At 44.1% G+C, this 12,697-nt stretch overlaps 1 protein-coding gene across 1 annotated transcript in view; it reads left to right on the top strand.

Annotated features, from left to right (window-relative positions):
• Positions 1 to 1,300: 1,300 nt before the first annotated feature.
• ZPBP (zona pellucida binding protein) overlaps positions 1,301 to 12,697 on the top strand; it is a 58,116-nt gene continuing 46,719 nt past the window's right edge. The window contains exon 1 of the mRNA XM_075921686.1: positions 1,301 to 1,526. Within this exon, the coding sequence (XP_075777801.1) occupies positions 1,385 to 1,526 (142 nt within the window). The 5' untranslated portion in view covers positions 1,301 to 1,384. The remainder of the gene's footprint in view (positions 1,527 to 12,697) is intronic.

The raw sequence follows: 12,697 nt of genomic DNA on the forward strand, positions 1-12,697 counted from the left end.
TGCCTTAAAAGGGGCTCACACTTTGGGCACTCAACTTTGAAAATGCTGACTTAAAACTTGAGCTTATGATTGTGTTAGGAGAAACTGTAAGGGTGCGTCTAGACTACAGGATTTTGTCGACAGAAGTTTTGTCGACAGATACTGTCGACAAAGCTTCTGTCGACAAAGAGCGTCTAGACTACATTCAGTTCTGTCGACAAAGCAAGCTGCTTTGTCGACAAAACCCTGTAGTCTAGACACAACCCTACATGCAATAACACCTTCTGTCGACAGAACTCTGTCGAGAGAAGGTGTTATGCCTCGTAAAATGAGGTTTACCAGCGTCGACAAAACTGCTGAGTTCTGTCGACATTATGTCGACAGAACTCAGCAGTAGTGTAGACGCAGGTATAGTTTTGTCGACAAAAGTCCGCTTTTGTCGACAAAACTCTGTAGTCTAGACACACCCTTAGTGTGTGATTAAAGGAGGTCTGAACGTGCTCTCAGGTACACTGGCTGTACAGAGCTGCAAATAGAACTTAATAAACAATTCTGCTGATGATTCATAAAATGGAACAGAATTCACAGCTCACTCCATCTTTGTTACCTTGACTCTGTAAAGAATGAAAAGCAATTGTACCATTGGTCTTTAGACACAAAAACATTGCTCTATTTCCCAGACAATAAACATGCAGTAGAGTCCTGCACGGCTATAAAATTTGAATCTGGATGTGATCCTCAATCGGCGGAAAAGGATCCTCGGATATGAAGCAGGGCTATATAAACCTGCTAAAACGGATGATGCCATTTCTTTCACCACTTGGAATCTGCCCACATTGGCCCCATGCCAGGACAACTGGTTTTCCCCCTTAAGATGTCCTATGAAGGGCTCCTCTTGCTTTGACCCCTTGTTGATTTACACAGGGAGGCACCAACCTCCCACAGCCCCATAGGCAGCCATGCTTGTAGGTGTGTTCTCCTGCAAAGATGAGGCGCAAGCCATTTCCCCCTCCCTGCGCTGGCACCACCTGCCTAGGAAGGGCGGGGCAGGGAGAGCAGGTCCAGCAGGGGAGCGCAAATGGGCAACGGGGGAAGTCAGCGCGGTCGGGGAACCACGCCACTGCCCCCCCCCCCCCCACTTTGTCCTGGAGGGTCACATAAAAGGGCCGCCTCCCCGGTTCCGCTATCCAGGCCTGGAGAGTCAGCTCTGTCGCCTTCGCGCCTGGCACGCGCTGGCAGCGCCTCGCCCGCTCGGTGACGCTGCCTCCTCCCCCGTCACCTCCCCCCTCCCGTTCGAGCACCCGCGTGACGTCGCCACCGAGGTTCGACGCTGGCCAACGAACTTTTAGGCCGCCGCGCGCGAGCGGCTCAGGAGCGAGCGGTGCGAGGCGCTGGGGCTTTAGGGATGGCGGAGTCGCCCCCCGGGGCTGCCCGCCGGCGGGGCCGGGGTAGGAGGCGGCGGGCGGGGGTGTCTCCCTCCTCCGCCTTCTGCCTCCCGGCGCTCGGCGTCACCCTCCTCTTCCTCCTGCTGCAGGGACCCCCCGCAGGTACCTTCCCGCCCCGCCCGCATTGGGGCTGCCGGGGGGGGCGGGGCGAGAGGGGCGATAGTCTCTGTCCTTAATGAGTCTCGGTCGTGGTGCATGGGCGGTGGCTGCTGCAAAAACACGTGTGCGCCTCAGTAACCGTGACACGTCCAGGTAGACTAGCTCAGTGACCTCAGGGACTCTCAATATTGCACGATAGGAACCCAATATGGATGCTAAGGGCCTATGAAAAATACCCCATGGGGGCTTGTGTGTAGAGCTGCAGCTCTCTCGGGATTTACACTCCTGGAGGTAGGGGGAGGAACAGATGGTCTAGGGCAGGGCTACTCAACTTTGGGGGGTAGGGGACGACACAATGATATAGCACATGCTAAGGGCTGCAACTTGAAGTGTGGTTGCATGTACATGCCAATACATATGCAAATAGCTTCTCTCACACTGACTTCTTTGCATGACTACAAAGATTAAGGCAAGACTACAGAAAACACAGGTCCCATTTAAGTCAGTTCTGCTGTTAATAATAAAATGCAGTATTTACCTAATGTCTACCCATATGAAAACAGCACTTTTAATGAGCAATGACAGTCCAGGAATTTAACTACTAAAGCACATATCAACAGATCATTATATTGACTACTTTTTTGTTTTAGCTCCCACCTGTGGGCTGCAAACAAATAGGCCATGGTCTGCATGTTGAGTAGCGCTAGTGCAGGGGCATGGAGTGGGACTGCACTGATAGTAACTGCACTCAGCCAAACTGGGTCTCAGCTAAAAGAGTCACATCTTACTCCTTACTGCCAGTTCTGGATGGACAGTGTTCGGGGTTTCTGGAGCTGAATGTTCCAGGAGCAATGGTGCTGATCTCTTAGCATCCACAGAGTGCAAATACAGTTCTCTAGTCAGTTACTGGAAAGAAATTGCTAAATCCTAAACTAGAGGAACTCTGTGTGATCTTGACATCTTGTCTGTTTCATCAATAGAAGTTGGTCCAAAGTCAAAGTCTCACAATATGGGAGCTGGGATTCCCAATTCCCTACTTATTGATTATTTGAGTTCTAAACTTACAGAAGCATTTTTTCCTGAACTTATTTCCTATTTAAAAAAGAGAGAAACTACTCTTTTAAATCTGTTTAATCTATTTATAATTATCTTCCCCATTCTGTTGTGCAATTTATGAACGTGTTTCCTAAATCAGGATAGCGATACAGAGGCAGCAGCAAAGGGTGACAGGCAGCCGGTCTGCGAGGGGAGCTGCTTTTTAAACTGACTCCCCTCACGGACCAGCTCCCGCCTAGGACCCCGTGCTGCTGCCTCTGATACAGAAGCAGCAGTGCAAAATGGAAGGGAGCTCCTTGGGAGTGGGGCTGGAGCACACTGGCTGCTGGCTCCACCCCCTGGGACTATAGAAGAGTCAAGTAACTCATAAGAATTCATGAGGTTAATCGACTATTTAATTAACCAATATTTAACATCCCTACTTCAGAGCTCTCAGTTCCATTTCTCAGGAATGGCTAAAACTTAAAAGCTTCTGTATTGCCTCTAAAGTTCAGCAGCTGGATTAGGTTGGGGATGCTCAAAGATTGCTTAAAAAAGGGCAATTTTAAAATTACTTCCATGACTTTTTCACAGTGAGCTTTATTGTCCTTTGTTCAATGGTTGATGGCACTCTTTATACTTTTGTTTGTCACTTTCTGAGACAAAAGTGAACTTGAACTGTTCAACCTATCTAATTTTAATTAATCCAATAGAAAGTGAGAGTCAGTATAGACAGGTATGCTGACAGCAGAAGGAGTTGGAGGGGAGGGGAGAAGAGGCAAAGGGGGCAGTTTCCCTGGGGCCCAGAGATTTCAAAAAGACCTGGGGCTCCAGCTGCTATGGCTGCTACCACTAAAGTAGCATTGGCCAAGGCCCAGGACCCTTTATATTGCTCCTGGAGCACAGCGCAGTGTGTGATGATGTATCCATCCTCCCATGCTTTATGGAATGAACTTATGGACATGAATATACTTAACTCAATGGTGCTTTGAGCAAATTATTAAATGTAACTTATCAATCTTCATGTCACGATCATCTGGTTCTGTTAATCTTACTTTGATGTATTAGGGATGTTAAATAGAAATTTATTTACTGGTCAAATAGTTGGTGGAATTTCCATCGACTACTTGACTAGCTGTTAAGGAAGGGTGCTTAAAGCACTCATGCTAGGTCTCAGAACAACTCCTGGCTGCCGCTCTGCTCTCTTATAGGGACAAAAAGGAGCCAGCACGCAAAGATGCTGCTTCAGTCTGTGGTCCCTGCTGGGTCTCAGGACAGCCCCCATGCTGCCACTCTGCATTTTTAAAGGGACACAGCAGTGGCATCTGGCCCCACTTGTGTGTCTCAGCAGAAGCACATCCACCCCGTTGCCACTCTGTATTTTTAAAGGAACAGAGCAGCAGCAGCTGGTCCGCTTGTCAGTCTCAGCACAAGCTGACCCCCATACCTGACATTGCCACTCTGAATTATTAGGGATAGGTGAGCTGCTGCTGTGTCCCTTTAAAAATGCAGAGTGGCAGCATGGGGGCTGTTCTGAGACCCCGGTAGGAGACCAGAGATTGAGCCAGCATCTTTGCGTGCCAGTTCCTCTTTGTTCCTTTAAGAGTGCAGAGTGGCGGGAGAGGGGAGTGATTGAGTAATCAATAGTGCTACCAGATAAGCTCCTGCTTATGGGACAGTCGACTATTCCTTCACATCCCTATGATGTATGTATCATTTTTGTGTGTAAAATTAGACATATGGAGTGAGGAATATTTTTTGGGTTTTAAATGTGTAAATGAGAGGTGTTACCCTCAATGCCTTCATGAACAATTGTTAAACAATCTCTTTTGTCTTTAAGTCTGTGTTGTAGTTGGTAGCCCTAATTCTGTAAAAAAGAATATGAAAGCAGGGGGCTGGGCTGCACCTGAAGAAAGGAGCCAAAGACCCCAGGGTGGGGAGATAGCCCTGGTTGGAGGGACAGCTGGAAAAGAGGTTTTAGGGTGAGTTTGAAAAAGTTTCTACTGAGGCTTTAGTGTTAGAATTAGCTAAGCAATTTTTTATTACTTTTGATTTGTAATCTACTTTGTTCTGCCTATTCTCACTTATTAACACTTAAATCCTACTTTTTATACTTAATAAAATCACTTTTATTTTCTATCAAACCCAGTGTAAACAGTTATTACCTGGGGAAGCAATCATTGTGCACATCCCTCTTTTCATGTTAAAGGTGGCTTACCTAATTCTTTGGGGTCTGATCCCATTTGGGGAGTGGTATCCCAGAAGCTGACCTCCTCACTTACCAGTGGGCCTACCCTGTCCTTGGTCTTCCTCTTGCTTCTAATGTATTTATAAAAAGTCTTTCTTATTTCCCTTCATTCCTGTAGCTTGTTTGAGCTCATTTTGTGCCTTTGCCTTTCTAATCTTGTCCCTGTATTCCTGTGTTTTTTTACCTATATTCATCCTTTGTAATTTGTCCTAGTTTTCATTTTTTATAGGACTCCTTTTTATTTTTAGATCATGCAAGATGTCGTGGTTAAACCAAGGCAGTCTTTTGCCATATTTTCTATCTTTCCGACGCAGCGGAATTGCTTGCTTTTGGGCCCTTAACAATGTCCCTTTGAAAAACTGCCAACTCTCCTCAGTTGTTTTTCCCCTCAGTCTTAATTCCCATGAGAGTTTACCTATCAGCTCTCTGAGCTTACCAAAATCCGCCTTCCTGAAGTCCATTGTCTCTATTTTGCTGTTCTCCCTTCTACCCTCCCTTAGAATTGTGAACTATATGATTTCATGATCACTTTCACCCAAGCTACCTTCCACTTTCAAATTCTCAACCAGTTCCTTCCTATTCGTTAGGATCAAATCTAGAACAGCTATCTCCCCTGGTAGCTTTTTCAACCTTCTAAAATAAAAAGTTGTCTCCAGTGCAGTCCAAGAACTAGTCTGAGCTCCGCTGTGTTATTTTTCCAACATATATATTGATAGTTGAAGTCCCCCATCACCACCAAATCTTGGGCTTTGGATGATATAGTTAGTTGTTTAAAAAAAGCCTCATCTACTTCTTCCACCTGGGTAGGTGGCCTGTAGTATACTTCTAGTATGACATCACCCTTGTTTTTAACCCCTTTTAGCCTAACCCAGAGACTCTCAACACTTCCGTTTCCTACATCCATCTCCACCTCACTCCAAGTGTGTTCATTTTTAATATATAAGGCAACACCTCCTCCCTTTTCCCCCTGTCTGTCCTTCCTGAGCAATCTGTACCTTTCCATACAAACATTCCAATTGTGTGTACTATCCCACCAAGTTTCTGTGATGCCAACAAATGTCATAATTGTACTTATTTATTAGCACTTCCAGTTCTTCCTGCTTATTCTCACATTTGTATATAGGCATCTAAGATACTGATTTGACTTTGCCTCCTAGTTTTGCCCTGACCCTCCTGTCTCTGCCATTATAGCCCACGCTCCCTCCCATTTCCGACCCATCTCCCAGGTCTCCATGTTCTTCACTTACCTGTGGGCTTTGCTCACCTGTCCCCATTGAACCTAGTTTAAAGCCCTCCTCACTAGGTTAGCCAGTCTGTGTCCAAATAGGGTCTTCCCCCTCCTCGAAAGGTGAACGCCATCTCTGCCCAGCAGTCCTTCCTGGAATAGCATCCCATGGTCAAGGAAGCCAAAGCCCTCCTAGCGACATAAAAATATGTAAGTTTTATAAAAAACAAAGAAAATAAATGTTATGTAACCTAAATATGAATTTCATCACCATATTTCAATCAAGCATGTAAAATCCACTGTTATAGCAAACGAGTAACTCGTTGCTTTAATTAATAAAAGGTAAAGGTTTCTGAGCATATCAAATTTATTGTAAACAATCTATAATGCTTCTAACTTCCTAGTTATTTGCCTAGTTAATGTAGTTTTTCATGCTATCGCACAGTGATAAACTACATTACAGTTATGAATGTAAGAGATTAACTTACCTGTTGAAACAGGGGTGGGCAATAATTTTTTGTTGGGGGCCACTTAAAAAATTTCTGAAGTGGCCCTGGGGCACTGAAGTGGCACTGGAGGGGGCGGTGCTTTGAGCGTAGAGGGTGGGGCCTGGGATACTTTCGGGTTCCCCACCCCCAGACCTTTATTGGTCTGGGGGTGGGGGAGTGCCTTTGCCCACCCGTCCACCCCCCTTTTCCCCATAGGTGCCCATGCCCATGGCTGGGAGGAGACTTCCTACACTCCCTTTGCCTCCAGGCCCTGATTGGCCTGGGTGCAGAGGAGCATGCAAAGTTTTTTCCGCTCGGTCCCCGCCCTGCATGGCGCTTAAAAGCGCCATGTGCTCCTGGCAGGGCCTGGGGGTATGGGAGTGCTCAAAGTCTTCTCCTGCCCTGCCAGAAGCACGAGGCACTTCTAAGTGCTACGTGCTCCTCACAGGACGGAGCCAGGGGGGAGTCAGGATGGAGGAAACTTCACGTGCTCCTCTGCCCCCAGGTCCTGATTGGCCTGAGGGCGGGGAAGTGCGTGAAACCTCCAGCCCTGTCAGGAGTGTCTAGCGCTTCCAAGCGCCATGTGCTCCTGGCAGGGCAGAGGAAAGATTGGATTCAGCTCATACATGTGCAACAGTATTCTAAAATACCTGAATTTAAGAATGGTGTAAGTAAAGGCTGAAATTCTTCAGGATGTCTTTTGAGAGAAGGAAAATTTATTTGACAAGGTGACCTCTTCAGGCAAAATGTGAAAGTGAAAAATTATAAAGAACTATTGCAAAATTAATTAAATTATTAATTGAAGAAGTTCATCAGAAATATGACTAGTCTATGATGACTGTGATGACACTTTTGAATGGTTCAGTCCAAGAAAAGAAAGCATTTTCTACTGCCTGAGCATGTCTCAATGGAGGGTTAAGTTTACCTTCCGAGATGACTCATGCAGACAAATTTATTAGAAGATAGTATCTCCTGTATTTATCTGTCTTCCATTGTGGCAAGATCTGAATTCCTCTGAAATATTTTATGTTCACAGCAACCCTGTGAAGTCAAGTAATATTGGTCATATTAATCAGATGAAGACCAGAGGGACACAGACACAGTTACTTACCCATTATCAGGAAACCTGTAGTAGGCTGAGAATTAAACTCAAACTTCCTGTGTCCAAGACAATTACTTTACATATATGACTATCTTCCTGAAAAGTAAAAACTTAAAAAATAACAAATAGTCTTGTAGCATCTTAGAGACTAACAAAAAATGTAGATGATATCATGAGCTTTCATGGGCACAGCCCTCTTCTTCAGATGAATGGCGTTAAGGGGTCCAGTTTCTAAATAAATAGTAAAGACAGAGAGAGGATGGGAGAGTAGGAAAAAGAAGGAAAAAAAAAGGGGGAAATAATGTCAATTAATGTCCATGCTAAATGAAACAGATGAAGTGGGTACTAAGTGCTCTTAGCTACCGAGTGTTCGGGGTGGGTTTTTTTTTTTTGTCATCAGGACTTGGAATGTAGTGGATAATCCAACTAAATTATTTGTTTAAACTTCTATTGTAGGTATCAGACTCGTAAATGAAATTAAGCTCTACAGCTTTCTTTTTAAGATGGTTTTTGAAAATGGCTTGTAATAATATCGAAGTGCCTAGGAAAGTTAAAATATTCCCTAACAGGTTTCTGTGTGTTACCTTTTAGAATATCTGATTTGTATCCATTAATTCTTTCTCATATAGACCATTCAGTTTGGCCAATATACATGACAGAGGAGCACTGCTGTCACTTGATGGCACAAATCATATTGGTGGATGTGCAATTATATGAGCCTGTGATGTGATAGTTTATGTGGTTAGGTTCTCTGATGATGTGTGGTCAGAGTTGGGACTGGAGTTGATTGTAGGGGTGGGTTCTTGGGTGAGTATGATGGAAGTGTGCTGCGTGGTTACTGGAAAGAATTTGTTTGAGTTTCAGCTTTGTCTGTAGATGAGGAGTAATTTAATTTATTCATAATTGCTTTTACTTTGAGAATATAGGGGGATTAATTGGTGAATGTTATTAATCTATACTTTCAAATGGTGCACTATACAAGTGTCTTCTAAATAGGGATGTTAACAGCTAACCAGTGGGGGCCAGACCAGATTCTGTCAATCGCCAAGGGAAACCAGTATCTCTGGAGTGTCCTGAACCACTTCCTTATTTATTGCAAACTTTAAGCAGTTAATACGGTTTAAGTTTTACAAGTCTTGAAAACAATTACTAAACAATTTAAATCTTAAATACTATAAATTCTAAAGGAATTAATACAGTGCCAAGCAATGCAAAATCAATTAATAGAAGATCTACTATAATGCAATAACAAAGCCTAATTCACTTACACTTGACCCATATGCTACTTTCAGTACCAGGCAGGAGGTCGTGGTTCCTTTTCTTTCCATGCATCGGAACACCATGCACTTTGTCGCTAGTGTGAGGAGCCTATTTACTTCTAGTTACATCAGGCAGGACCTGTGGGTCAATCCTGTCCATTCCCTCCCATCGATTGTTCTTACTAAGCCCATTTTATAGCAAAGCGAGACTTGGTCTCTCTAATAATATTTACCAATTGATTACATATTGTGTAGGATACGTAAAATGCCCAATACCTCTGTAGTACACACTACTCAGGATGTTGCTGCTATGTGTGTAGTTGACAGTTGTATGGCTGCATCTGTAATGTTTGCTTATCAGAAACAGAACAAGGTTGCTTGTCGTGTGTTCTTGACATGGTCTCATGTACCATGCTTAATCTGCATTGTTATTCAAAACATTTCTGCCTCTCACAGATTCTCCCTTCCAATGTGCACCAGACTTCAGACAGGCCTGGGTTTTCTTCTTAGGGATCCGCACTGTATACAAGGCAGACATCACCATTTATTGTCAAAGGCAGGGTAGTCCAGGCTCCCCTATACCCATCTATCCCCGTGTTGCTACCTGTGATAGAGAAGCAGCAGCACATAGGGTGAAGGGGCCAGCAGGAGCCAGTACAGTTGGGAAGCCAGCTTTAAGTTGGCTGCCTGTGCATATCAGCTCCCATGGAGGTGTTTGCCCTCCTGCACTGCTGCCTCTTTATCAGCGGCACCAGCACAGCTGGTGGTGAGGGGGGTAGAGGAGGCTGCCGCAGGCCCAAGCATTTAGTTTAGAAAAGAGAAGACACTGAGGGGACATGATGGCAGTTTTTAAGTTTCTAAAAGGATGTTACAAGGAGGAGGAAGAAAAATTGTTCTCCATGACCTCAGATGATAGGACAAGAAGCAATGGGCTTAGATTGCAGCAAGGGAGGTTTAGGTTGGACATTAGAAAAATTTTCTGTCAGGGTGGTTAAACACTTGGAATAAGTTGCCCTAGGGAGGTTGTGGAATTTCCATCACTGGGGATATTTAAGATCAGTTTGGATAGACATCTATCAGGGACAATCTAGATGGTGCTTGGTCCTGCCATGAGGGCAGGGGACTGGACTTGATATGAATCTGTGCTGGGGTAGCCACTCTCCATGGGGAGCTCAGCCCCCTGTGGACAGGGGCTGCAGCTACTGCCCCACGTTGCTGCCTCTGTGAGTGGGGCGAGGAGCACACTGGCTGCTGGCCCTGCCCCCGGGGCCTATCGAATAGTCGTGTAACCACTAAAATTTAATCTGGTTACATGATTATTCAATTAATTGACATCCAATATCCCTAGTGCCAGCCTGGCTGCAGCGGGTGGGGGAGGGGAGCCGTTTCAGTCCAGCCAAGCTAGAGCAGCCTGCCCCTCTCCCCGCCTGTCTTGTTTAATCGATTAACTGGATCAACTTAATGGTTAACTATTAAATAAGATTTTACATCCCTACTCCTAGAATATTTTGAGACTCGCAAGGTGGATGAGGTAATATCTTCTATTGGAATAGCTTGTCTATGTGTACTATATATTCAAACAGATCAGGTCTGATACAAATAGAAAACATTTGAAGGAAAGACAAAAAAGTAAAGTTTTTACTTTAATACAGATCAGACAAGTCTTTCTGCTATATACCTGCTGGTTTCAGAAATATGTGAGGATACACAGTGAAAATTGTTAGGTTTTGATTCCTCAGTCTTGTATGTTCTTCATTCGTTGTTTGGAAACAGCATAACCCTATAATGAGGTAGGTGTATGTATATAATTCTTTATTCAGCAGATTACTTGGAAATGTATAAAGAAGCTGTGTAAATTAAGAAATAAGAACACAACACAATTTATAAGTGAAGCAAAAATACTAAAAAATGAATACAGAGGCAGCTGCACAAGGTGGAAGGGCACTGGACTCCTTGGGAATGGGGCTAGGAGCACACTGGCTGCTGGTCCCACCCCTGGGAGTCACCGAATAATCACGTAACTGCTAAGAATTAAACAATTTATAACATCTCTAATTTAAACATACTAAATTCTGCCCGGTCATAATGAATGTGAAAAATATATGAAAAAATCCTCTCTTTAAATAACAGTTGAATCTGTGGTCACAGATGTTATAAATGCCTTCATTATAATTGTGTGATCAGAGCCGTGGCCACTATTTTCAAGGGGCCATCGATAAAACCCGATGGAAGACCACTTGGGACACGCAAAAGGGGTGGTGGTTTTTTTTTTTTTTTGCTCCACAAATTTTCCTCAGTGGCTGCTCGGGGCCACCAATTGGTTAGGACTGGCCCTGTGTGTGATTACTGGAAAAAAAACCTATTTATATTTCAGATGATGTACATAGTGATATTACTGTTAAAATTGTCCACCACCCTTTACTGTAAGATTCTATTTTCAATTACTTACAAGTTTGCCAGACTTTAACTTTTGGACTGTAATTTTCCATTCCCGATGCCTGCCTTAGCTTGAATTGTTTTAGAAAACTTTGGCAAAAATGGTTCATTCATTTTGTGAAACAGGAATAGTGGAAAATATACATAATTTTGCCTATGTTAAAATGTTTTAAAATTGTTGAGATGCTATAGTGCCCCATCTTTTGGAGCAGGGACTCAAAATTTGTTATAGGATATAGCCCTCATGCCTGGGGTACTTTTGATCATCTCCTTGAAAATCTGCCAAAATTTGGCCAAATCACAAGCCCCGGAGAATCTCCGTTACCATACAGGCAGTCCCCAGGTTACGTACAAGATAGGGACTGTAGGTTTGTTCTTAAGTTGAATTTGTATGTAAGTCGGAACTGGTACATATTGTAGGGGAAACTCTAGCCAAACATTTCTCCAGAGCTCAGTTTTATTCTACCACACCTCACTTCCCTCAGTCCTTTATTCTCAAGCTGAGGTGTCTGCTGAGAAAAGCTGCTCCGTGTCTCCCTGGTCTGCTGGGGGGGTGGGCGCTAGCTTCGCGTCTCCCTGGTCTACTGGGGGGAAGCAGCTAGTGCGGGGTTGCCTCACCCCGTTTGTAAGTAGGGATCCATGTAACCCGGGGACTGCCTGTAATTTGCAACTCTTCAAAGACGGCTTGTACTGAGCATGTTGCAGTCCAGGGATGAAGGGGCAAAGCAAGATTTTCCCTCCTGATTATGAAGTGCCTGGAATTGAGAGCAGAGAGACTGAGTCTCTTGTGCTCTGTGGTCCCCATGCTGGCTCCTGAGTAGGAGGTGGGAGGAAGCTACTTGACTGGAATGTATAATGGTTCTGGGGAGTGATAGGAAAAGGGTCCGTGGGTGGTGGGAAGATTGGGTATTAAAAATGGGAGTCAGGGATGAGGAACCAAAGTTGGGGGATATAATATACATGCTTTTAAATTATGCTTTAAAATAGATCAGTAATGTATTTAAATTGCTGTTTGGGGAAGTCAAGGGGAGTTCTGCATATGGTGAGCAGGCTTTGTTCTCTATGTATTGTTGTTTGGTGTACAAGATTCTTGTATGCAGTAAATGATTAGTTCAATTTGTAGTGCATACATTTATTTCAGATTGTTCTAATTATGAGATTATGGCAATAAAATGGTTAAACTTGTTTTATTAATGATCAGAACACAGATTAAGGGCTCTATTCAGGAATGCATGAAGGATGTTAAGAGGCGGGTAATTGGGTAATCGTGTTGTCAATACAATTTGTATTGATGACACGATTAGTCGATAAGGGAAGGTGGTCAGAAGGATCTACCCCTGCTGCAGCTCTGCAGTTGAAATATAGTAAGAGCTGGGCACAC

The sequence above is a fragment of the Pelodiscus sinensis genome, chromosome 2, assembly GCF_049634645.1.
Source record: "Pelodiscus sinensis isolate JC-2024 chromosome 2, ASM4963464v1, whole genome shotgun sequence".
Classification (NCBI taxonomy): Eukaryota; Metazoa; Chordata; order Testudines; family Trionychidae; genus Pelodiscus; species Pelodiscus sinensis.